At 45.4% G+C, this 23,674-nt stretch overlaps 7 protein-coding genes across 11 annotated transcripts; 3 read left to right on the forward strand and 4 right to left on the reverse strand.

The window, feature by feature from the left end:
- Positions 1-81: 81 nt before the first annotated feature.
- LOC135348291 (deubiquitinase DESI2-like) lies at positions 82-1,349 on the reverse strand. The gene is made up of 6 exons (XM_064546471.1): positions 1,213-1,349; positions 1,057-1,129; positions 779-980; positions 678-711; positions 282-441; positions 82-224 (listed from the first exon to the last, which is right to left on the reverse strand). Exons 1-6 carry the CDS (start codon positions 1,327-1,329, stop codon positions 175-177), a joined length of 636 nt encoding a protein of 211 aa, XP_064402541.1. The 5' UTR covers positions 1,330-1,349; the 3' UTR covers positions 82-174.
- A 100-nt stretch (positions 1,350-1,449) lies between these two features.
- LOC135348278 (ADP-ribose glycohydrolase MACROD2-like) lies at positions 1,450-5,583 on the forward strand. The gene is made up of 10 exons (XM_064546455.1): positions 1,450-1,648; positions 1,707-1,820; positions 1,976-2,233; positions 2,329-2,432; positions 2,494-2,524; positions 2,652-2,725; positions 2,778-2,970; positions 3,028-3,150; positions 4,217-4,551; positions 5,122-5,583. The coding sequence occupies exons 1-10, from the start codon at positions 1,450-1,452 to the stop codon at positions 5,485-5,487; spliced, it is 1,797 nt and encodes a 598-aa protein (XP_064402525.1). The 3' UTR covers positions 5,488-5,583.
- Positions 5,584-5,613: 30 nt separating this feature from the next.
- On the forward strand, positions 5,614-7,819 carry LOC135348285 (ADP-ribose glycohydrolase MACROD1-like). Of its 2 annotated transcripts, none has more exons than XM_064546463.1 (8): positions 5,614-5,932; positions 5,990-6,103; positions 6,350-6,607; positions 6,808-6,911; positions 6,965-6,995; positions 7,126-7,199; positions 7,254-7,503; positions 7,561-7,819. In XM_064546463.1, exons 1-8 carry the CDS (start codon positions 5,614-5,616, stop codon positions 7,698-7,700), a joined length of 1,290 nt encoding a protein of 429 aa, XP_064402533.1. In that variant the 3' UTR covers positions 7,701-7,819. The 2 variants fall into 2 exon arrangements, with proteins under 2 accessions (XP_064402533.1, XP_064402534.1); XM_064546464.1 differs by having other exon boundaries at positions 5,614-5,884.
- On the reverse strand, positions 7,812-16,654 carry LOC135348274 (trithorax group protein osa-like). 4 transcript variants are annotated; one of them, XM_064546447.1, is made up of 18 exons: positions 16,488-16,654; positions 15,932-16,150; positions 15,302-15,343; positions 15,045-15,075; positions 13,617-14,939; positions 13,246-13,538; positions 12,712-12,966; positions 12,251-12,405; positions 12,079-12,128; positions 11,892-11,997; positions 10,955-11,723; positions 10,284-10,477; positions 9,973-10,137; positions 9,794-9,895; positions 9,492-9,743; positions 9,114-9,166; positions 8,739-9,059; positions 7,812-8,152 (listed from the first exon to the last, which is right to left on the reverse strand). In XM_064546447.1, the coding sequence occupies exons 2-18, from the start codon at positions 16,113-16,115 to the stop codon at positions 8,089-8,091; spliced, it is 4,359 nt and encodes a 1,452-aa protein (XP_064402517.1). In that variant the 5' UTR covers positions 16,116-16,150; positions 16,488-16,654; the 3' UTR covers positions 7,812-8,088. The 4 variants fall into 4 exon arrangements, with proteins under 4 accessions (XP_064402517.1, XP_064402519.1, XP_064402518.1 ...); XM_064546449.1 differs by having other exon boundaries at positions 12,712-12,948; positions 15,932-16,148; positions 16,487-16,654; XM_064546448.1 differs by having other exon boundaries at positions 10,955-11,711; positions 15,932-16,148; positions 16,487-16,654.
- A 287-nt stretch (positions 16,655-16,941) lies between these two features.
- Positions 16,942-20,189, reverse strand: LOC135348281 (serine/threonine-protein phosphatase 2A 56 kDa regulatory subunit epsilon isoform-like). Its single transcript, XM_064546458.1, has 10 exons — positions 20,046-20,189; positions 19,681-19,912; positions 18,968-19,164; positions 18,805-18,906; positions 18,534-18,757; positions 18,033-18,255; positions 17,773-17,943; positions 17,588-17,715; positions 17,429-17,530; positions 16,942-17,267 (listed from the first exon to the last, which is right to left on the reverse strand). The coding sequence occupies exons 1-10, from the start codon at positions 20,079-20,081 to the stop codon at positions 17,123-17,125; spliced, it is 1,560 nt and encodes a 519-aa protein (XP_064402528.1). The 5' UTR covers positions 20,082-20,189; the 3' UTR covers positions 16,942-17,122.
- LOC135348287 (eukaryotic initiation factor 4A-III) lies at positions 20,045-23,660 on the reverse strand. Its single transcript, XM_064546466.1, has 12 exons — positions 23,624-23,660; positions 23,266-23,455; positions 23,134-23,206; positions 22,948-23,077; positions 22,744-22,876; positions 22,610-22,690; positions 22,315-22,367; positions 22,176-22,264; positions 21,767-22,021; positions 21,371-21,478; positions 21,183-21,310; positions 20,045-21,110 (listed from the first exon to the last, which is right to left on the reverse strand). Exons 2-12 carry the CDS (start codon positions 23,420-23,422, stop codon positions 21,094-21,096), a joined length of 1,224 nt encoding a protein of 407 aa, XP_064402536.1. The 5' UTR covers positions 23,423-23,455; positions 23,624-23,660; the 3' UTR covers positions 20,045-21,093.
- On the forward strand, positions 20,277-20,946 carry LOC135348292 (DNA replication complex GINS protein PSF1-like). The gene has a single exon (XM_064546472.1). The coding sequence runs from the start codon at positions 20,277-20,279 to the stop codon at positions 20,850-20,852; it is 576 nt and encodes a 191-aa protein (XP_064402542.1). The 3' UTR covers positions 20,853-20,946.
- Positions 23,661-23,674: the final 14 nt, after the last annotated feature.

The following is a 23,674-nucleotide window of genomic DNA, read 5'->3' on the forward strand; positions in this document are numbered from 1 at the left end:
ATAGCTATAGGTAGATTACACACACTTGGCACTACTACCATGTGTCTTGATGAATATTATATACCAGAAGGGCAAATGTGATATAAATTATACAAACAATGATCAGAATTATCTTACAAACAGTTACAATGAACACAATGAGGAGAGAGATTGATTAAAATGTATCAAATAAACTTAGTCATGTTTTGTTTCTGTTCCTGCTTCCATGACAGCACGACCACGTCCTGTACAGGGGAATAAGTATAGTTACATAGCTCATGCTGTTGCTAAGATACCATTACCTGGGGTCTGGCTATATAGCTGTGATGACTCTTGACCTTCGACCTCTACACCACCAGGAGTGATCCAGGACAGAGGGAGGCAGTTGATAATGAACGGCATCCAGGAGCTAACATAAGCAAGTCGATTCACCCACGACGGAGTACGAGCTCCAATCAGCTTCTAAAAACAATTAACAGTATCTTATGCTAATTATACCGTATAACTGGAAAAATTTGGTGAGTATTACATGACTGTATATTTGGTGAATGAACCATTTGAACTGACTTGGTGTTCTTTAATTTGGCCTCTTAGGCTACTACAGCAATGACGTTGCGCCCACCGGAAAACATTTAATTAAAAATTCGCCAAATCGCCAGTTATAGGATAGTACTGGTATACGGTATGTGGACACTTACCATGCATAGTGCATCAGTGAAATGGTTGCAGTTCCTATACACACACACACACACACACACACATAGTTACCGCGTACATAGTAAGAGATGATGATACTCACTTGTTGAAGATGTGGTAGTCATTGCCATTAAACTCCTTGCCAACAGAGAGGACTAGTTCCTCCACTTCCCTGTCTGTGAGGTGGGTGTGGCCGAGATAAATGGACTCTCTGAACTTGAGACCAGGAGCCACTTCAACAGCTCTCTGAGGCTCCACATCGTACACACCAGTGAACGAGTAGGGGTGGCCTCCGTACGCATACTCTGTGTGTGTGTGTGTGGAGTGAGGGGGTGGCTCCCATACGCATACTGTGTGTGTGTGTGGAGTGAGGGGACGTACCTCGACCATAGACCTGCACTCCAGAGTGAAAGGCTCCAATGCCAAATCGAGAGGTGTAGTCATTTACCCAAATCTGTATGGACAATTTTAGTGGTGTTTATATAAATTAAACCTCTTACTCAATATTAAAATATGCTCCCCCCTCGCCATACATACCATATCATAGACATTGAGGTGAAGCTCTGAGCCTGGTCTTTTCTGTGCTGTCCGCTCTCCCTCGAGCACAGACAACAGCGAGTCCAGGGAAGTTTCCTCTTGACGTCTTCCACTCATCTTGAAGCATGCTGAGCTTGCAAAGTAGATCTACAAGTCGCCCGTCCCTTTACCAGCTTAAGCTGACTCAGTGTTAGGACCTGACTCGACTGTGTGTGCTCAGGTGTTTCATGACATGATATGTCTGATAGCAGTCTCTCCACCCCTCTCGATCTCCTCAGTACTCCCCCCAGGAGCAGGTCTAACAGACCCCCCGGCCCTGTGGATGCAGCCAAGCAAAGGAACCCACTGGAGGAGGGGGAGGGGGAGAGGGAAAAGGTTCGATGGAATCCATTAACATGGGTACAAAGTTTGTCCACTTCAGCAACTGAGATTAGAGGTATGTTATAACCTCCCCTCTGGTTATGTAGCAATGGGTTATGTCTATCGCTCCACAGGTCGTGCTTACTGGGAGGGCCTGTCACAAGATGACAAGAGAAAGCAATACACATGCAGTCGCTACGTTACTCTTGAGGACATTAAATCATGGCAGCAACAACTGGACATACAAGGTACATTGGATGGTGAATTTAGGCTGTTAGCTCGACTGTCCATAACTTTATTTTGAAAGGCCATTTAATGATGTGTTTAGGACCAGTGATCACTTATTTATTAATTGTCTTATACTTAAAAGCTTGGGCTATAATACTCTTCTCCATTATTGCAGTTACACTGAGAGGCCCCGCCCGCTTTGCTCCTGACTCCACCCTCAATAGCAAGGTCTCCTTGTGGCGAGGAGATATTACTAGTCTAGAGATTGATGCTATAGTGAATGCTGCAAACTCCTCCCTCATGGGAAGGGGAGATGTGGACAGGGCCATCCATAGAGCAGCCTCAGGGTCATTGAAGACAGAGTATCGCAGCTTGGGGAGAGGCAGAGCAGGGGAGACCAAGATCACTGGAGGGCATAGGTTGCCAGCAAAGTGTAAGCTACTGTTGTTATGTGTGTGTGTCTAGAATGCTTGTGTGTGTGTGTGTGTGTGTGTGTGTGTGTGTGTGTGTGTGTGTGTGTGTGTACAGATATCCTCCGCACTGTGGGCCCCACAAACAGGAGCAGAGAGACACTCACGAACTGTTACACGTCTTGTTTTCATCTGGTGAAACAGAAACAGATAAAATCAGTGGTAAGTGGTAGACATTTTTATCTTAATTAGTGTATATGTAATTACTTTATTCTATTCGCAGGCATTTTGTTGCATAGCCACTACAGTCTGTGGTAAGCTGTGTGTGTGTGTGTGCGTGTGTGTGTGTGTGTGGGTGTGTGTGTGGGTGTGGGGGTGTGGGTGTGTGTGTGGGTGTGTGTGTGGGTGTTGTAGGTGTGTGTACATGTATATTGTGTGTAGGGTATCCTAACGAGGAGGCTGCCCATGTTGCCCTGGCAACGACGAGAGAATGGCTAGTACATAATGCTGACAAGGTGAGAGCTCTATTGACTATACATAGTTGGTTGCTATGGTGATGGTACACAGGTGGATCGAGTCATCTTCTGTGTTTTCCTAGAGGTAGACTACAGGATATATAGCAGGCTACTTCATGATTACTTCCCACGAGAACAACTGGAGGCAGCAAATGAGGAATTTAGTGTTGAGGAGGCAGCAAACAATGAAATGGATGACCCTTGGCCTCCACCACTGTTTCGCAGTATAACTGAACCTCCTACAGGTGGGTTGGTTGGATTTATCCTCCCTCCATGCTATTACTCCCTTCCTCTGTTCGTAGGAACTCAGCCGATGATCGCGAAAGAGACCAGTGTGGACTCCCCTCAGCCAATGGACACCCTCAATAGTGACCCCACCCCTGATCCGACCTCTTACCCCACCCCTGATCCTACAGATGACATGGGTACATATTAGTGGTTGTTCCCCAGTTAGTGGGCAGATCAAAGCAATTCCGTGCTCTGTTTATTATACATCACTACCGTAGCAATATACCAGGACCAATCAGAAGAGTTTAACGTCAAACTCTTCTGATTGGTCAAGTTTTTCTCTAATAGTAGATATGTGTTCATTAGTTTTGCTGAATTCCATAGTTTTGCTTCCCATAACTATATAGGAGCCAATTGAGTTATTGGGTGGGCTAGTGGGCTAAAACAAAAACAAGATTTCATCCACTGAATTTTCACAGTGCAACATGCCCTATGTTTTGGTATATTGCTACGGTAGTGATGCATTCGCGGATTTCGTGGGTTAGTATTATCAAGGGCATATAAAGAGAAGAGGGCATGCAACTACAATCTATAAAATTAATGGGCAGGGTCTTATATCTAAAAATAGTAAAAAATGCATTGCACGTGCACCGTTTTTGTGCGTGCACGGTGAAGGTATACAGAAACTTACAGAGAAAATTCTAGCTAAGCTACTAACATACTGCAAATGATTGTAGCTCTCTATACTAGTAGTAAATGACGCTAACAATGCTCAGTGACACTAGAAAGTGAGTAGCATAGTCGTACTAGAAGCAACGAGCCAGAAACCACTTGTTGCTGGTTTCTTTGACTCCTGTCTTGATGTAGCAGAGGTATAATAGCAATCATAATTATAGTGTTAAACTATATCATAAACTAACAGGATATGTTATATATATACAAGAGAGCTAATGGAAGAAAGTAGATAAAAAGTGCCGACTCAGCGGTTTGGAGTTTTTACACAGAAAACATAAGCTCACGTGAATCTTAATTAATCGTGACCAACCTCCTCTAGTGGGCGGTTGGCTAAATATAGCATATCCTGCTGACTCATCAATAATACGACGCATACACAGTATACATTGTGAGTTGCATGCCCTCTTCTCTTCATATACGCCCTTGGTGTTATGCAGAGCACTGAATTGCTTTGTACTTTAGAAGGTGCTAATAAAACTTATTTCTACGCTAGTGATTATTCAGTGAAGCTCACTGTGCATACTGTAGGATCATCTGCTCAACCAGTGAGTACAGCTCTTCAATGGCTAACAGACAAATATCAGCTCACTACTTCCCAAATCAACGGGGAAATCCAGCGAGAAGATGTATCATATTTGGCTGCCTGTTTTGATAATGTGGAGTACTATGTTGACGCCCTGGGCTTATCGTCTGGAGAACAAACTGATATCATAAAAAAAACAGATAATCACGCAGCCATGATCAAATGCTTGAAAATCTGGAAAAGTAAGAAGCTGTCACAAGCAACATTCAGGGCCCTTCTGGTGATGTTAGTAAAGCTGAGGAAAGGGGCGATTGCTGACCACGTCTGTCAGTACATAAAGGTGAGTGCTTGTGTATCATAAAACCTCGATTTAAGGCGACACTTTTACGTTTTGTGTTTTAAAAAAATGGTGCTATATGGGTGAAATGTCAAGTGTTGCATATTTAGAGGGTCGCCTTAAATATAGGTTTTACAGTACCTTAAGTTGTGTATGTCAAGCAATTTTGAAAAGTACCAACACTGACTTATATGATCATAGTCTTACCACTCAAGAGTGTATGTGTGAGTGCATTTTGTGTGTGTCTAGCCCCTGCTACACCAGATCTAGCTGCCAGGGTCAATTTCGCGTTTAGCATATACTGTACATGTAGCTAGAACTCTACAGTAAATAGTAGGGTAGTTGGTAGGTTTCAACTGTTGCCCCTGGTGTTCTTACAACTGTAAGCAGTAAGAACTGTAGTAGCCTATCAAACGGTACCCCTCGAAGAACAAAGAGCGAAGCCCGTATATACCCATCAAGAGTAGATACTTTTATTACCATATTATTTAGGAAAGACTCCAACCCTCAACGCTCTTTTTATTGATTAGTGCTTGATTGTGACTGTATTATCTGAACTTTCATTCAATGCAGGAAATTCCAACTACATCTGTTGGGGAGCGACACACTACTGGACATGCAGCTCTGCAACACACTACTGAATTAACGTACACAGACGAGTGCAAAGACGAACATATATTTGACATTTCACAACAGATGGTAAACTGGGTATTGGTAGCAGCGCGGCTGGGATTAACGGCAGCTGAGATTGAAGTCATCAAATATGACAATCAGAGTATACAGGTGAAGAGACTTAGCACTCTTCAGAAATGGAAATCTATGGCTCTACTCAGTGGAACATGTACAGCTACATATCAAGTTCTACTACAAGCTTTGGTGGATTGTGGCTGCAATGACGCGTGCTCAATACTCAAGAATTTTTTATACCCAAAACTATGATTATTTGTTTGTGCCTTTGTTTGTTTGTTTATTTGTTACTTCCTCTGATTTTTATGCATAATTATAAGGAAAAGGGTCAACTATCAATCTACAAATCGCTCGCCCTTTACCAACTAGAGCACAACGATGAGTCAGTGTTGGAGAACCTGTTGTGTGCTCAGGTGTTTCATGTCTGATAACAGTAGTCCTAGTCCGTCGTCCACCACCCCTCTCCTCGTCAGTACTCCCCCCAGGAGCAGGTCTAACACACCCCCCGGCCCTGTGGATGCATCCAAGCAAAGAGACGTACTGGAGGGGGAGGGGGAGGGGGAGAAGTGTCCATGGACATTAATAACATTGGCAGCACGTCCAATATCGTGGGTACGAAGTTTGTTCACTTCAGCAACTGAGGTTAGAGGTACTTCAGCAACTGAGGTTAGAGGTACTTCAGCAACTGAGGTTAGAGGTACGTTATAACCCCCCTCTGGTTATGTAGCAATGAGTTATGTCTATCGCTCCACAGATCGTGCTTACTGGGAGGGCCTGTTACAAGATGACAAGAGAAAGCAATACACATGCCGTGGTTACGTTACTCTTGAGGACATTACACCGTGGCAGCAACAACTGGACATACAAGGTATTTAACTTTGGGTCACCATAATAATTGTACCTTGCTGACTTGAGGCTGTGTGGTAGCTGCTAGCTTTGACTACCCATAACTTTCAGTTTCACAATAAAATATTGCGTTTTATAGCCGTTTTAAACGCCTATCAATGATTACTTTCATCATTATCAGTGATTACGTTCTGATTGAAATGTACAAAAATCATGTAAATAAAGTAAACAAAAGCTTGGGCTATAATATTTCTCTCCATTATTGCAGTTACACTGAGAGGCCCCTCCCGCTTTGCTCCTGACTCCACCCTCAATAGCAAGGTCTCCTTGTGGCGAGGAGACATTACTAGTCTAGAGATTGGTGCTATAGTGAATGCTGCAAACTCCTCCCTCATGGGAGGGGGCGGTGTGGATGGGGCCATTCATAGAGCAGCCTCCGGGTCATTGAAGACAGAGTGTCGCAGTCTAAGGGGAGGCAGAGCAGGGGAGACCAAGATCACTGGAGGGCATAGGTTGCCAGCTCAGTGTAAGCTACTGTTGTACGTGTGTGTGTGTGTGTGTGTGCGTGTGTGTGTGTGCGTGTGTGTGTGTGTGTGTGTGTGTGTATTTGGTATAAAATTGGGCACACCCTCCCAATCAAATTGAAAAGCTTCTAATTATTTACGATCGTTGGAATCCAGCCTTCATTGCTGTGTCTCTATAATGCTTGTGTGTGTGTGTGTACAGATATCCTCCACACTGTTGGCCCCACGAACAGGAGCAGAGAGACACTCACGAACTGTTACACGTCTTGTTTTCATCTGGTGAAACAGAAACAGATCAAATCAGTGGTAAGTGGTAGACATTCTTCAGTGTACATGTAATCACCTCATTCTGTTGACAGGCATTTTGTTGCATAGCCACTGGAGTCTATGGTAAGCTGCCATGTTGTGTGGGGGTGGAGGTGTGTGTGGTGTGGGTGTGGGTGTGTGTGGTGTGGGTGTGTGTGTGTGTGGGTGGGTGGTGTGTGTGGGTGGTGTGTGTATACATGTATATTGTGTGTAGGGTATCCTAACGAGGATGCTGCCCATGTTGCCCTGGCAACAACGAGAGAATGGCTAGTACATAATGCTGACAAGGTGAGAGCTATATTGACTATACAGAGTGTTGGTTGCTATGGTGATGGTACACAGGTGGATCGAGTCATCTTCTGTGTTTTCCTAGAGGTAGACTACAGGATATATAGCAGGCTACTTCATGATTACTTCCCACGAGAACAACTGGAGGCAGCAAATGAGGAATCTAGTGTTGATGAGGTAGCAATTGAAGAGGCTGATTTTGAGGAGGCAGCAAAGAAAGAGGCTGGTGTTGTGGTGGCAGCAAACAATGAAATGGATGACCCTTGGCCTCCACCACTGAATCGCAGTATAACTGAACCTACAGGTGGGTTGGTTGTGTTTATCCTCCCTCCATGCTATTACTCCCTTCCTCTGTTCGTAGGAACTCAGTCGATGATCACGAAGGAGACCAGTGTGGACTCCCCTCAGCCAATGGACACTCGCAACAGTTGCCCCACCCCTGATCCGACCTCTGACCCCACCCCTGATCCTAAAAAGCAGAGGACTGATCAGACTGACTAACTCTCTTAATGACATTAATATACATATAATTTTATATACGTTGTGTTCTTACGTTATATTTCCCATGCATTATATTACCCTGTCCCATCCCACTGTTTTATATTGAACAAGTTGATTGACCATTTATAATAATCAGTAATATGATAAGACTATAATAGACGTATGTACAACAGCGTAACAGCAATATACAAAACACAACATTAACATAGAGAGTGTTTGAGAGTGTTTGTATACAAACAACATTCTAACAACGTAAGATAAGAACTCTGTCAGAGGCTTCAGTGAATGATCTCTGACACCGTGACGTACGTATTAATACATGATATTGCACGACCTTGATAAGTGAATGAGTGTGTGTGTGTGTGTGCTATAGTTGATCCTAGTAGAGTCAGTTTTGCTTGACAATGTGCGACTTCATGTGAGCACTGCGACTCTTCACTTTAGTGAACACCCTGCATACAAGGAATGGTAGAGCCTGTTAAACACCGCCCACTACACATAACACACAGTGCACACAAGGAATGGTGGAGCCTGTTAAACACCGCCCACTACACATAACACACAGTGCACACAAGGAATGGTGGAGCCTGTTAAACACCGCCCACTACACATAACACACAGTGCACACAAGGAATGGTGAGCCTGTTAAACACCGCCCACTACACATAACACACAGTGCACACAAGGAATGGTCGAGCCTGTTAAACACCGCCCACTACACATAACACACAGTGCACACAAGAAATGGTAGAGCCTGTTAAACACACATACACATCTCTCAGAGTAGAGCATAAAGGATGTAACCAATTAATGTTGTGTGGAAATGGAGGCCAATACCACATTGATAAGATGAGACAGAGTATTCGTATAATTATAGCCAAGTGTACACACATCTCTCAGAGTAGGGCATAAAATTAAATCAATCAGAATAAGCTGACTGTGCAGAATTAGAGACCACTAATATACGAGATGAAACATTTTGACCAACGCACACACACACACACACACACACACACACACACACACACACACACGTACCTTCCGCAGCGATTGCAAGGATAGAAACCGTCCCTCTCCCCGGGACTGGCACTCGACAGCTTCTTCCTAACGCCTGGAGAGCGGCTCTTAGGGGAGGGCTTTGGAGAGGGGGTGTGGTAGCTCATCCCCTTAGCGGGGCTACGAGGCCGAGGGAGCTCTAACAAAGCCTTGGCCAACTCTAGTTGTTGCTGCGAGCGTGGTTCTGTTACCTTGCCAGAAGGTCTTCCTTGAGGTTGGTGTGTGTACGCAGCATTGAAGGTGGCATGATGCAATGCAGAGGCTCTACTTGGCATACCAGGGGCAAAGGGTTTAGGGTAGAAACTGTCGAAGGGTACAAAGGTCAGTACAGCACTAATATAAGAAGGAGGGGCTTACCTTCCACCGTGGACCCTGATGTGTCCGTTGAGAGCAAATATAGACGTGAATATCTGAAGAGGAACGGAAGTGGCGTTAGTCTCACACTATAGCTACACAGTATTTTCCATAATTATAGCGGGTAATGTACGTGGTAAAAAATTCGTTTTACTCAAATGACTTTATTACGTGCACTGCATTGCATGTGTTCTGGTAAACCACGCCTAGGTTTTCGTGGGGAACATTTTTGTCGAGGTCAGCTTGCCCACAAATTTTTTACCCCACAAAAAATTACCCGCTACATGTATATGATATTCAGAATTGTTGTACAATGTACTTAACATTGCACATGTATGAATTAGTACGTTGTTATTCCTAGATATAATTACGGCAGCTTACCTGATTGCAGCCGGGGTACTTGCACTTGTACTGATGCTGTGATTGCCCCGGTGGCTGGGAGGTGTGTGGGGCGTACACTATAGGTAGGTGCTCAAAATCTGGCTCCAGGACACGACCTTTTCCACCTTTGACCTCATACGGTTCTTGTTTAATATTCTTCTTAATTATATGTGAAAAAGGCGGAGTTTCGTGGTCACCTGACGCCTCGGAACTGGATGACCGTAACTCTCCCACCTCATCGTCCGATAATATCTGCAGGGGAAGATATAAAGAACGAGAGGATAATGAATGAATGACGTTACCTCCTCACTGAAGTGTCGACTCCTCCCACGATATTCATCACTACAGTACTTCTTCCAAGTGTAGTAATACTCGATCATCTCCGGCATACTCTTACTATCAACCTGAAGTAAATAAAATAATAATAATAAAAAATAAAAAAATAAAAAATTATTAGTGAGATGAGACACACTACACTCACAGCGCTCTTGAGGAGATGGAATTGTTTTCGGTGGACCCTCCAAGCTCTTCTGAACTGTTGCCTCTCCCGAGCTGACCATCGCCCTGACCCACAGTAGTTATAGTTGGCCATTGAGTGGGACGTCGGGAACACTGTCTTACCAGCCAGCAGGCAACGAACAGCCTCCTATAGTGTGTGTGTGTATGTGTGTGTGTGTGTGTGTGTGTGTGTGTGTGTGTGTGTGTGTGTGTGTGGGTGGGTGTGTGTGTGTGGGGGGGTCAGTAACGAGAAAACACACTGTATAGAAGGTATAAAATTTATGCTCACAGTACCTTGACTGATCCTCCCAGCTGATAAAGGAGGTGCAGAGCCAGCTCCTTGTTCCTGCCAGAGTGTAGCACAGCAGGAGAGCAGGCTATCTCCAGGTAGCCATCGATGGTGGCCTCATCCTCTGGAGTGAGGTCTTCAATCACCTGCCATACTTTGACAGCTTTTGGATCTCCAGCCAACGCAGTACTGTTAGACTCTGGGGGATACACAGATAATACATTGCATGGGACTGTGTCTAGTGTAGCATCTTTGAACGGCCATAACTCGTGTAGCAATGTTCTAATTTCACTGATTTTCTGAAAGCTTAAAAGGAGCTCTTTTAAACGGGATGCTTAAATCTCAAATTTGCAACATGGTCAAATTTCTCATGTTTGACAAATAACCATGGGCTATAGCCCAATTTATGCCAAAAATGGGTCAAAAAATGATTGAACATACCAACTGAAAGAGTCTTTTAGGCTTTCAGAAAACCACAAAATCATTGAAATTGGGTCACCAGAACTAAAGTTATGGCCGTTCAAAAAGTTGAGTTTTGGCACTTACATGTAAATTGCATATTATACCATAAAATAACTTTACACATATTGCCATACTTGGCTATTGACATGTATACGAACAAGTACATGATGTAATATACCAATGTTTCTCTATTGACCACTGTAGAGCCACTCACCACTGCAGGGTGGCAGATCTGCCTGGAAGTCCCTCCCCACGTTAATCCTCGGCTCATTGTAGGTCTCCTCTGACTCGGAGAGAGGATGACCATCGCTGCTACGTCGACTGCTCCAATGGGACATGATACGACACGGAGTACCGGGGGCTGGTCCAGCACTACCAGAGAGCATACTCAGAGAACGTGAGGGGCTCAGGATGGGAGGGGGCGTGTAAGGGGGTGTGTTACCAAGTCGTAGCTTGTCTCGATCGATAATAGGAGTGGACTGAGTCTGAGGTATTGTGATATTCTTGGGTCGATGACGTCCGTTTTCATCCAGCTCCCCCTCCTCTGTGGGGGGTCCCTTGCTGGCCCCACCCTTCCCCTCCATACTATCCAGTAACTCAGCGGCCCGACAGAGATCATCCAGAGTGCCGTTACGTCCTCCTGCCCCTGAGGGTGTGTCCCCCTCCTCTCGCTCAACCTTATCGAATGTGAACACACTGGGAGCTCTTGGCACAGGTAGTGGAGTGAGATTGCCTCCGCCTTTCTTCTTAGACTCGTCTGAGGTTCGACGGACCTTGCTGCTGCTCTTAGCTGACGTAGGAGTGGGGGAGCAAGACCGTGAGTTGGAGCGAGACCGTTTATTGTTGCTCGATGCTTTAGGCTTCTTGTTGCTCGGTTTCTCCTCAGTTGCCTTGTTGTTAGTGGTGGTGGTGGGTTTTCCTCCCATACTCAGAGGAGCATGCTTCACGTTGTACTCAGGAGCGGTGTACGGCTGGAGAGGCGACTATTAACATTAATAATAATAATAACACTAGTTCAATAATGGATAGAGTCAACAAAAAATACGTAGGAAGCACCAACTGGAAAGGTTTCTCTACAGAAATTCCACAGCCATACAGATTATAACTGTATGCATGTTTCTGTAGGCTCTCTACATGTACAATATGCACACCTTTTTGGTCCAATCAAATCCTCCGTGTAATCTCATGTGACCATTGAGGGCTTTGTTGTTCTTGAACATGCGACCACACTCTGGACACTCGACAGGACGAGAGTTACTACAAGGGAGGGGAACACACAATCAATTATAGCCACTGTGACACGTCGTTATAATGAATGGTGAGTGTGGTTGCACTTACGCCTCATCGTGTGTAGGTTGTGGATGCTGTGCATGCTGAGGCTTGTGCTCCTGTGTGTGTGGTGTGGGCGGATGTGAGAGTATGAGTGGGCGGGTGTGAGAGGTCAATCACTGAACACACAGTTACCATGTAGCTATAATAATACACATAATTATGCACACAACTCTCTTACTGGTGCCCACTCCATATATGGCATTCCCGTGTGATCCAATCTCACGGCTAGGTGGGGGTGGGCGTGATGGTATGGTCCCTGGGGGTGTGGCATCGGATGGTAACCTGCCATAGGAGGCATGGGACGATAGGCGTGGCTCAGGGGGTGTGGCATCTCTACACAAGGAGAAGTTACATGTTCACACAATTGATGTACATGTATATGAAAGGATTTTTACACTGTATAGTTTTGTACGGCACATGTACATGTATGCACACAACTGTATGTGCTCTTGTTAACACAGAAACCAACATGTTAATACATGTATGCAGGAAATAAATGCCTCACAGAGATAGCTATAGTTGTGTTGTCCAGGGGAAGTCTTCACACTAGCCATCTGAGCTACCTGACCTACCCTTATGCATACCTTGGTTTTGCATAAAATTTCTTAATAAAAAAAAATAAAAAAAATAGTTACATACCTTCAGGGGAGCCCATTCCTGGCATGTAGGGCGGCCTCATCATAGCCTGGGGGCTGATAGGACTGCCCGGGTGACCACCCTCCATGTACATAGGCCTGCCTCGATTGGTCGGTAACGGCACTGTCACTGTAGGCAGCTGAGTGGGGGGCTTGTCCAGCACTGATACCTGTACGCCGCTGGTGGGGGTGGGGCCACTCTGTGGGGGGTAGGGGACTCCCCCATGGGGTGAGAGGTCACCTGGAGGGGGACCAAGTACTGTAGTACAAGAGATAATAGATATCGGTTCAAAAACAAATTTCAGAAATTGAACAAGTCACCAAAAAATTAACGCAAGGCTATAGTTCTGTCGAAATTGCTATCAATCACAAAACTTGTATTTAAGCACACCATTGGAAAGGTAATTCTTGGAGCTACAAATACAAAATTGGATAATCTAAACGCAGGTTATGGGCTACCAGAATAATATTGCAAAGAAATTTGTAAAATAACGCAATAATTATGCACATTCTGTCGGGAAATCATGTATGTACGTACCCATAGGTGGTCCAGGGTGGGCTGGTACGACCATTCCTGGCGGAGGGGGCATGTGATAGGGTCCGGATGGTGGGCCTCCAGGGTAGCCATAGTAGGGATGATACGAGGAGGGTCCCGGAGGGTACATGATGGGTGGGGGGTGAGGGTATGGGCCTGGATAATGGTATGGATGGAGGTAGCCTGTGGGAGAAGAGGTTGGGGGGAGAGGGGGAGGCTCCATAAGACGACCATCCGGCTCTGCTGGCTTCTCTATCTCATTCTTTACTTCCTCCACTGGCGGCACTTCTTCAGCCCTAGGAATAGTTATACATAATGATGACACTGTCACACACGCCCACGCACACTCACACACACTGCACTGTGCGCCTTACTTGGTGGTTGTTGTGGTTTCCTCTACTGGTTTTCCAACATTCTCTTCCTCTTTGTTGCCTTCATTAGCAGTGTCCAGTGAGTCAGTTTTGCTGGCATCTTTTGTCTTGGACTTTGACCTTGTACGTTTGGTGGCAGGTTCGTTAGCCTCGTTAACGATAGGGACCTCTTCCTCAGCAGCTTTTTGTGTACTCTTGCGTCTTTTGGTAGGTTCCTTTTCACTCTCTTTGTTACCTCCCTTTTTGGGCAAAGCCACAGTCTTGAAACTTCTGTTGCCTTTCTCCTCTGCCGCTATATCAGTAGTTGGTGTGGTATCAGTGGGTGTGGTCGCATTGATATCATTCTCGGTATCTAAGTTCTCCCAGAGTGGTATTTTCTCATCATTTTGTTTGTTCTGTTTCTTTGTTGTATCAGGATTCTTCTTAGTTGGTGATTCATCAGACTTGCGTACTTTAGGTGGACGTCCTCTCTTTCTCTTGACGGGCGGAGGGGGTTCCTCTTCAGTCGTTTTAGGGGCCTCAGGTTTAGTGACAGGGGACGTGGCAAAACTCTCGCCATCGTCTTCAATCTCAGTGTCCTCGGAGCCCCGCCCACTTGCAGTACTCCCTCGACCACGCCCACTTCTACGAGCCCCTTTCCTGCGGGATGGTGGCAGTGAAACAAATGCAGGAGCTTTCATGGTTGCAGAATTGGAGCGTGTGACGGGACTGTTCTTCAGACCCCCTCCCGTGCTGGACCCCACCTCAGGTTCAGGACTTCCTTTCGGAGATATTTGTTCAGAATTTGCTGATCTTGCTCGAGTATGTTTCTTGCCTGTTCTCTTTATGTCAGTGTCCTTCAAGCTGCGTCTTCTGGCCAGAGGACTTTCTTTGTCCTTATCTGAGTCTTCAGACACATCTCCACCAATTGGAACTTTCTCTCCTGAGTTTAGTATCAGTGTCTTCGTGGGGGGTCCTCCTCCTCCGGTTGTTGGCCCCCTGGGTCTCTTGGTGCCCCCCTCCCCCTCCACCCCACTGCTGCTACGAGTACGAATGATCGAATAGTACTGCGGGTTACGAGAAGACGTTTTAAACGACGAGTAGTTGTACGGTGACGATGGCTCCTCCTCTGGTGATGGTGGGGGCGACGTGGACTCATTCTCAATGGGGGCGGGGTCAACGGGTTTCGTGGGCGTGGGTTTAGTGGGGGGTTTCGTGGGTGTAGGTTTAGCAGCGGTGGGTTTCGTGGGGGTGTCCTTTTTATCTGGTCTGTGATCGGGGTAGTGTGAGAGGTGCAGGGACAGTCCCCTTTGCGTCACAAAGGTACGCCCACAGGAGCAATCAAACCTGCACACACACACACACACAGGAGAATAGATTACAGATGATGATAACACAGGTAGTGTGGTTTAATCAAAATACACCACGCATGCATGCATCGATGCTACTTACTGTTTGACTGGTTCTGATCCACCATTGCTGCCTGCAGTGTGTGTGTGTGTGTGTGTGTGGTGAGAGGTTAGTTGCTGGAGCAAGTGTTTGCACACTAGGATATGCTAGACTACACAAGCAGAGCACACACTGGAACAAAAAGGCTACACACGCATCAATATAATGTGGTTAATAATTCTAACAATCTATATACAATGCACCACAAGAACTTTCAAAATGGAAAGCCACCCTGTATGATAAGGCAACACCGTGTCTACCTGTAGTGGCTTTGTTGTCCTCTGCATCATCAACCAGTTTGCCTGGGGGCAATGAGAACAACCATCTGATAAAGTACTGTGCACAGCAGTAACATTTCACACTGCAACTAAAACCATCCAGCAGGTCTAGCAACCTCTTCACAGTATGTAGCTGGGAATGCACAGCATCTGGAATGTGTAGCTGAGCATGCACAAGGCTTCCTTATCAGGTAGGTAGACCAACAGCTAGCTAGCTGCAAACACCAAGCTCAGCTCTATCAAGCACTAGTCATTAGCTACCATGGATTGGCTCCACAAAATATTTATTGAATGGACTCCATTATTAGATAGAGGTGAAAATTATCCCACAAGAAGAGTTGATTTATGGTTGTTAAAAATTCACAGTCCAAGCTTTTGATGCCACATACATCCCCAATGCAATGTTGACTCTTATGCACTAACAAAAACACCGAAAATGAAAGAGGATTATGACTGAGTTTCTAGCAAGCAAATTGACAATGACACACACACAAAGAGCTATCATACATGTCCTGATCATGGAACAATGATTAACTGCACTGCTTGCTAAGACAAGCAATGAATCTACTTAGAGCTGAGCTATTATTTGGAGGCATATAACAACCTCCTCACCTTGTGAGCTGGTGGACTTGTCTTTCTCTAAGCTCTTCCGTTTATCTGTCTCCAGTTGATTCTCCAGAGGCTCATCTTTGCTTTGCTTCTTGCTGGCAGCTGGTGGCTCACTGTGGCAGTCACTGTCGGTAGAACCACTAGCAGCTAGTGAGTCTCCCTTGAGAGTGGTTCGACAGTTAGCCATTATGTGCTCGACTATACAGTGAGGATCGTGTGGCTGCAATGGAAGAGAGCTCAGTGGAGTGAGGCCCAGGATGACCACGTACCGTGGGATGCACGTAACAATACATTCTTCAGCAAAAATGTCAGCTAGCTAGCTAGCTATTAACATATAGCACCCCAATGACTTGCAAAGCTCAACCCAAGCTATAGCACACATCCTTATAGCTTAGTTCCAAGTCTACTAATGTTTTAGTACATCAATACATGAATTTTATAATGACATGTACAAAGCGTGTAGCTAGCTTGCTGACCTCAGCCAGCTAGCTAGCTCACGTAGCTAGCTCAATAATTGTCACAAACAGCAAGAATTTGCACATACAAACAGGCACTTACCCTGGTCCGTAGCGTGTAGCACCTTCTGCAGACCTTTGCAGAGCTTTGTGAGGCCTTCTGACAGCTGGGAACAATGGAACACGGCCGTGCTGTAGCAGAACGAGCCTAGCTGAGCTACCTTGTGGCAGTGTGTATAGCTTCCTTATCGGTTATGTCTTGTGGTTTTCCGGTATATAACGTTACGTCATGTAATAGCTGGAGCTAGCTGAGCCTCAGCTGAGCTAGCTCCTGCAGCAGCTATATAAATATAGCTAACCAAGTGCTGCATATCACATAACAGTGTCATGCAGCTAGCTATGCCTTCATGCAAGCTGCCCATGATATCAAAAACCTCCATGCAGTAGCATCTACTCAACATGTAGACTGTACCATTCTACTAGACTAGAACATGTTGCCCAGCTAGGCTAGCTAGCTGGCATGAACCCTGAAATCCCATCCAAATAATTATCTCAAAGTTAAAGACGTAGACAAATTTTTTTCGTTAAAGTAAGTGAGAGTAATTGCTGAATAAAAAGCAAGCAAATGAACAACACCGCTACACAGAATACAACAATTGTGCTAAGAAATTAAATAGTTACTCTGTATAATTAGAACACACACATACACTGTACATGGTTCAAGACATGTCTGGAAAAGTTAGGCCATCTCGCTATTGTGGCTAGAATTGTCAGGAGGGGGCGTGGCATTCAGGGTGGAGTTAGTGTTCTTATGGTCGTGCTCAAACTTGAGAGCATCCAATTTCTTCCAAAGCTCTTCTCTGTTTGTCTCCAGATCTTTCTCTCTGGAGGGGGAGGGGGAGGGGGTACGAGTAAGGGGGGTATGGATAGGGGGGGGGGGCAGAATAACTATGCTATGGTGATTTAGAAACACAGTGGATAATTATCACAACTACATAATATACAAGATAATTAAGCGAAATATTCACAATAATTAATATCTCACTTTTGTTTGTCAAGCTTGTAGGAGTTTGTGAGATCATCAAACAGTTTAGTATTCATTTGCATCATGGTCTTGAGGACGTTGTACACTAGGGCCACAATGGTCCTGTACATACGATTAATGGTGGACAGGTTAGGGAGGCAACTCCACCAGCACACTTACTTGTTCCAGTGTTCCCTTGAGATACGGTAGAGGGCGTCAAACATAATGGGAAGGACCACCTCGGAGTTCTCCTCCATTAGGCTCACGACATACTCATTGTTCCAGAAGTACAGTGCTCTCTCAGCCACCTGCACGAACAAACACACACACGTAATAAATAAACTCACAACAGATTAAACACTCGCCTGAAAGTGGGGGCTGGAGATACACTTGGAGAGATGTTTGAAGAGGATCTCCTGTACTAGCACAAACTGAGCTGGGTCAATGATGTCCAGTATCTCCTCCAGCTCTCCCAAGAACATAACCTCTTTAGGGGAGTTGGTTTTGGGCCAGAATTTAAGCAGGCTGCTCACAACCTACACACACACACACACAGTGGGCATATTAATGATAATAAGATGAGACTTTCCCCCTATAATTATTATGGCTGTATTAGTGGCCCCACCTGCACTGTCAGCTCTGGGTCCTTCTCAATGAACTGCACCACACAGTAGGCCAACTGGGCCTGGTACTGGTTGAGGGTCTTGGTGGTGTGGAGAGGGAGGAGCACCTTGGCAAGGAACTGCCGATGCTCTGGCTTCAGGGGGAGGGCAAAGCCATTGATGATGCTTCCCAGTATCTCCAGAAGCTCAGCCACACCGTTGAACTTCTCTGTCTCATAAATGAATCTGGTGGATTAACAAACAGCAAGCAATGACTATCAATGATGACATAACCTAGGAATGCTGGAATAATTAATGCTACAGTATGTACATGTTCAGCTCATGTTGACTTGAAACAGGGGCCAATAAAAACATCCATAAAAGTGATAACTATATAGAACATGAAGAGTATCACACACACGCACACAGAGCGTGGTTTATGTCAAGTCACCCAGTATTTTTGAAGTATAGTGGCTTTTTTCAATTCAACATAAATTTTCCTATTTTTTTTTTAGCTATCTCACCTTAGAAAGATGTGGTTGATCTGTCGTCTGATGTAGGCCCTTAATCCGAGGAACTTGCCGTAGATTCTGTGCAGGATTGTCTTGAGGAAGTCCCTCTCCCTCGGGTCTTCACTATCAAACAGTTCCAACACTTTAAGCACAAACGATTGGTCGACGTGCCTCTTGGCTTGTGAGGCTTGGAGGTCAGGGTTCTCCAGGAATCGCAGGAAAAAAGCATACACTAGCTGTGGGGGGTATGGATTAGCGTACACTATGTGGTGAGGGGGCATACCTCGAGGTGGGGCCATGTGGCCTCCAGTGGAGGCTCGTCCTCGTCAGGGTCAAAGTCCGGATTGTTGATCGGAGGGAGAGTCCGAAAAGCATTCATACGAAACTGTAAGGATACAATTAAGTATTATTTCCTGTCTATAGTGAACAGTTCCTGTTTAACTGACCATGCGCACGACCTCAGGATAGATGGGTTCTGAGAGAACTCCTTTGTAGTTGGAGACATAGTCCAACACTTCATTAAGAGCTGCCCTCTTGATCTCCTTGGCTCGAAGATCAGACATCGGGTCAGAGAAATCGAAAATATAGCAGCACTGCTCAATCTTGCGAATGAATAGAGCAGTTCTCTCCTCAGGGGAAGCATCTGTGTGAGGTGAGGGGGTGTGTGTGAGGGTGTGTGTGTGTGAGGGGGTGGGGGTGTGAGGTGAGGGTGTGTGTGTGAGGGGGTGGGTGTGAGGTGAGGGGGAGGGTGTCAAACACACCTTAACTAGTTAGAGCTTGGAGGTAATAACAAGATGCTGTGGGAATGTAGTAGCACTTTGATACAAAGGGATAGTCGTGAACACAAGGCTACAAGTGCAAACATGCAGCATGCCAGATACTAACAAAGGATCAACACCCACAGTAGGCCTTAAATTGACCTCATCTCTAAAACTTGTTCTCAATAAACAAACAATGTCACAAATCGTTGGGTATTGGGAAACTCTCTCTTCATTACTAATTACGTGGCACCCACCATTCTGATAGAGCACAGTAATTACTGCAATGCTTCCTACACACACACACACACACACACAGACACAGACACAGACACAGACACACACACACACACACACACACACACACACACACACACACAGGAGGTAGAGGGTTCACGTACCTTTGAGCAGAGGGAGGGGCTTGTAATCAGGGGGTGGTTGTTGGGGGTTGAAACGAGATGAGCTTTGTGTAAAATGTTTCTTGGGGAACCGAGATATCTTTCTTGTGAAGGGATCAGGCACTCCTAGCTGACTCCTCGTTGATGAGCCCGGGGTAATCTGGGGGGTACCCAATCTCTTACCCCCAGACGGGGGGGACCATGGAGGGGGATGTTTAGGAGGAGTGGTTTTCTCCTATAGGGGTGGAAACGTACTATACATGACCACAGACACTCTCTACTCACTATATTCTCACAACACGGCAATCTATGTATTACGATATTCTTACAGCATTATTTTCTTAACAGTACGGGTACTTTATACGAACTTGAGGTGGGCTGGTGGTGGGAGCCTTTGGGTCCATAGCCTTGTCTCTTTATTGTTTTGACTTTCCACACAGGTCTTGGGATCTGGTAATACTGTAAACTGGTACTGGTAGTTCCCTCAGCCTTTCTTGTGAGGCAGTAATCCTTCAGAGAGCAAAGAAGCTACAAATACCATAAAACATACAAAACTAGACACACCTACTAATGACTCTAATTGTAGCCCACCAACAAACATGTTTGGAGAGAAGGCCCTGGAGTTGCTGCGCGAGTTGCGACGATGCAGAGAAGGAACGCTGCCACCTTACAATGAGGACACCATTAGACAGATCATTGAGGAGATGCAGGCGCTGTTTGAACAGAACCAGTTGGAAGTGCGAGCCACCACGGATGGTGAGCAAGGTCTTGTCTCTGGTATACAACTACGACATGCTTGCCTTGAGAGAAATCACAGATGTCTCTTGGCGTACGTCTATAATAGGATGACCAAGATACGGGACTATCGCTGGGAGGTGGGAAGTGTGCTGCCTCCAGAGTTTAAGCTATGTCTGTGTGAACAAGAGGTGCAGTGGTTCAACCGTTACAATCGTTCATTGGCCAACTACATGAGGAAGATCAAAGGACTTGATCTCACGCAGTACATGCAACCACCAAAGAGCTCGTATATAGAGGTCCGATGTCTGACTGACTATGGAGAATTTGAGACAGAGGATGGGACGATCATACAACTGAGAGTGGGGAGTCAACACTATCTCCTTCGATCTCAGTGTGAACACCTCATCAAGCAAGGGACACTGGAACACATCAGTTAGTTAGTTTAATAGCTGTATTATAGTTTATATCATTCTGTTTGTGTGTTCATGGCATTTGTTTTTGACAGAGCATATATAATTATTCGTATTCATATTCAACGGGAAAGTATAAAGATGCATGTAGTAGTAGGTAATAACAAGGCAACAGACTCGTGACACTCTCAGCCATGCACGTGATAAGAAATAAGTTACATAACTAAAGGACAGTTCCAGTCATGTGCAGTATAGTAGGAGGGGCTGTTCAGATAAGCTCGTTAACTGCGGGGGAGGTACAAGATGAGGGGGCGGTAACACACACACACATACACACACACACACACACACACTTACTGTTCATGGGCATCTCATCGATCTGTGTACTGTAGTACTGCTCAATATCACGCAGAATACGAATATCATCATTCTTTACAAAGTTGATGGCCACCCCTCGTCTCCCATAGCGACCAGAGCGTCCAATCCTGTGTGATAATGAATTGATGACATAAATAAATATAATTATCAACGTTAATAATGAATACCTATGAATGTAGAGCTCTCGGTTGTTAGGGAGATCGTAGTTAATGACAAGAGACACTTGTTGCACATCGATACCTCTCGCCCAAACATCAGTAGTGATTAGAACTCGACTAAAGGGAGGCAAAGTACACAAGTATTAAGTTTAGTATAGAGTACGCACATGCAAAGTTATCAGCACACGTACACAGAAGTATTGACTACCGTATTACTAAAATATTTTGCTGATGAAGACCTTTGCAAATGTGTATTTACTAGTACTAATTTAAGCTAGCAAAATTCGCATATGTTTGATGCTCGCAAAACATTCTAGTAATACGGTATACAGAATGAACACTAGAGGGAGGTACTAATACAGTGGTAGTACAATGCTGTACAATACAGAGCTACACAGAGCCCACCTCTCCCCAGCCCTGAACTCTTTCATGATGGCCTCCCTCTCTTTCTGTGGCATGTCTCCATGCATCGAGGACACAGTGAAGTTAGCCTCTCTCATCTTCTCAGTCAACCACTCAACCTTCCGCTTAGTGTTACAGAATATCACGGCCTGGGTGATGGTGAGTGTATCGTAGAGATCACAGAGTGTGTCAAACTTCCACTCCTCTTTCTCTACCGCCACAAAGAACTGCTTGATTCCCTCCAGTGTCAACTCATCACTACAGAAGGGAGAGGGGAGGTACAATTAATATTATCTAACATAACCTAAACACACCAAATGACAGGGGGATCCTTAACAGTTCCAAAAATTACAATTTTCCAATTTTTTTAATTCCATATTAAAGTTATGGGCAATCTGTGCATCATGCTCACCGCTTGACTAGGATCCTGATGGGTTCAGTCATGAACTTCTTTGTCATCTCCAGAATCTCGTGTGGTAGAGTAGCACTGACCAGGACCACCTGAGGGGGGCATAATCAACAACGGGGCAATAGGAGGGGGGGGGGCTTACCTGTGTGGACGGGGGGAGGTGACGATACACTTCATAGATCTGTTCCTTGAAGCCTATAGAAGGTCAGGGGGGTCATTAGCAATGAGGGGGGTTACACAAGGTCAGGGGGTCATTAGCAATGAGAGTACTGTATAGCAGGTAATTTTCGTTGGTGCAAATTTTCGTATAAACAAAATAATTTTAATTTTGTACAGCTCAGGATAGTGACGTTGAATCTATTGCGGTTGGAGTTTTAATTTTCGTATGATGTTCAATACAAAATCTACAAACATTTCCACCATATGATATACGGTACCTTTGTTGAGCATCTCATCAGCCTCATCCAGAATCAGCATCTTCATGTTCCTTGTCCTGAGGTTTTGTCGCTGGAGCATATCTACAGTGAGCAACCAATGAGCGTGACACAGTCTCCCCGTCCTGCAGACTTACCAAACACACGTCCTGGAGTCCCTGACACAATGTGCTGTCCATAGTCCAGCTTCCTGATGTCCTCTCCCACGTTGGTTCCTCCAATGCAACTATGACACTGCACACTCATGTAGTCCCCCAGAGCCAGGACCACCTGCAGGCAGGAGTAAGACTGTGTACACACACACACACACACACACTTCCCACACACATTTCATTACACACCTTCTGTATCTGCAAGGCCAGCTCCCTCGTGGGGGAGAGGACAAGGACCTGCGTTTCCCTCGTCTGAATATCAAGCTTTTGTAGGGCAGCAATGGAGAAAGTAGCCGTCTTGCCAGTACCAGACTGCGCCCTGGAGGGAGAGGGGAGGTACTCTATAGATGTGACTCTGTACGCAAGCTCACTTACTGTGCAATGACATCTCTCCCTGTGATTATCGGGAGGATGGCTCGTTGTTGGATGGCCGATGGCTTCTCAAAGCCTGCACACACATACACACACACATTGCTAACAGATCACAAGGACACTAGATAGACTCACCATAAGCATAGATGCCTCTCAATAAGTCCTCGCGAATATTCATCGCATCAAACGTTGAGACAACATTGACATCCTTGCTCGTTTCAAACACCATAGTGGCATCGTCATCTCCCAGCAGTGCTTTCCTCTGTGACGTCTCTATTCCTCTGCTAGCCATAGCTTCTCCTTTTAAAAAATACTTGATCAACACACACTTGGCTTTAATTTTAGTTCTTCCAAGGAAGAGGTTTCCCAATTATAGTGAGTGTCAGTGAATAGGTCACCAGTCAGCTCACAATTGGATGCTTTCAACACAGTGAGTTGTGGATTGAGACGAAGAAAATCTAGTAAGGCCACAGTACCACCTGCTTTAAGTTGTACACCTTCTCTTCAACTGCACGTGGAGCAAAGGTCGAAGTTCAAGGGACAC

The sequence above is a fragment of the Halichondria panicea genome, chromosome 15 (genome assembly GCF_963675165.1).
Source record: "Halichondria panicea chromosome 15, odHalPani1.1, whole genome shotgun sequence".
Classification (NCBI taxonomy): domain Eukaryota; kingdom Metazoa; phylum Porifera; class Demospongiae; order Suberitida; family Halichondriidae; genus Halichondria; species Halichondria panicea.

Bases quoted from the DNA above. Each gene is read 5' to 3' on its own strand.
- LOC135348278 (XM_064546455.1), top strand. From the start codon at position 1,450: ATGTCTGATAGCAGTCTCTCCACCCCTCTCGATCTCCTCAGTACTCCC. The intron at 2,726-2,777 runs GTGAGAGCTCTA...GATGGTACACAG, and splicing joins TAGTACATAATGCTGACAAG to GTGGATCGAGTCATCTTCTG. The intron at 3,151-4,216 runs GTACATATTAGT...TGCATACTGTAG, and splicing joins TGATCCTACAGATGACATGG to GATCATCTGCTCAACCAGTG.
- LOC135348281 (XM_064546458.1), bottom strand. From the start codon at position 20,081: ATGGACCCAAAGGCTCCCACCACCAGCCCACCTCAA. The intron at 19,165-19,680 runs GTACGTGAACCC...CACCTCACACAG, and splicing joins GCCCCTCCCTCTGCTCAAAG to ATGCTTCCCCTGAGGAGAGA. The intron at 17,268-17,428 runs GTGAGATATTAA...CTCCCCCTCCAG, and splicing joins TACAAGCTTGACAAACAAAA to AGAGAAAGATCTGGAGACAA.
- LOC135348287 (XM_064546466.1), bottom strand. From the start codon at position 23,422: ATGGCTAGCAGAGGAATAGAGACGTCACAGAGGAAAGCACTGCTGGGA. The intron at 22,265-22,314 runs GTAAGCCCCCCC...TGCCCCCCTCAG, and splicing joins ACCTCCCCCCGTCCACACAG to GTGGTCCTGGTCAGTGCTAC. The intron at 22,022-22,175 runs GTGAGCATGATG...TCCCTTCTGTAG, and splicing joins ATCAGGATCCTAGTCAAGCG to TGATGAGTTGACACTGGAGG.
- LOC135348285 (XM_064546463.1), top strand. From the start codon at position 5,614: ATGAGTCAGTGTTGGAGAACCTGTTGTGTGCTCAGGTGTTTCATGTCT. The intron at 6,104-6,349 runs GTATTTAACTTT...CCATTATTGCAG, and splicing joins GCAACAACTGGACATACAAG to TTACACTGAGAGGCCCCTCC. The intron at 6,608-6,807 runs GTAAGCTACTGT...GTGTGTGTACAG, and splicing joins GCATAGGTTGCCAGCTCAGT to ATATCCTCCACACTGTTGGC.
- LOC135348291 (XM_064546471.1), bottom strand. From the start codon at position 1,329: ATGAGTGGAAGACGTCAAGAGGAAACTTCCCTGGACTCGCTGTTGTCT. The intron at 712-778 runs GTGAGTATCATC...GTGTGTGTATAG, and splicing joins GACTACCACATCTTCAACAA to GAACTGCAACCATTTCACTG. The intron at 225-281 runs GTAATGGTATCT...TCCCCTGTACAG, and splicing joins GCTATATAGCCAGACCCCAG to GACGTGGTCGTGCTGTCATG.
- LOC135348292 (XM_064546472.1), top strand. From the start codon at position 20,277: ATGTTTGGAGAGAAGGCCCTGGAGTTGCTGCGCGAGTTGCGACGATGC.
- LOC135348274 (XM_064546447.1), bottom strand. From the start codon at position 16,115: ATGGCTAACTGTCGAACCACTCTCAAGGGAGACTCACTAGCTGCTAGT. The intron at 12,129-12,250 runs GTAAGAGAGTTG...CCACACACACAG, and splicing joins CATATATGGAGTGGGCACCA to GAGCACAAGCCTCAGCATGC. The intron at 9,896-9,972 runs GTGAGTGTAGTG...TATTTACTTCAG, and splicing joins TCCATCTCCTCAAGAGCGCT to GTTGATAGTAAGAGTATGCC.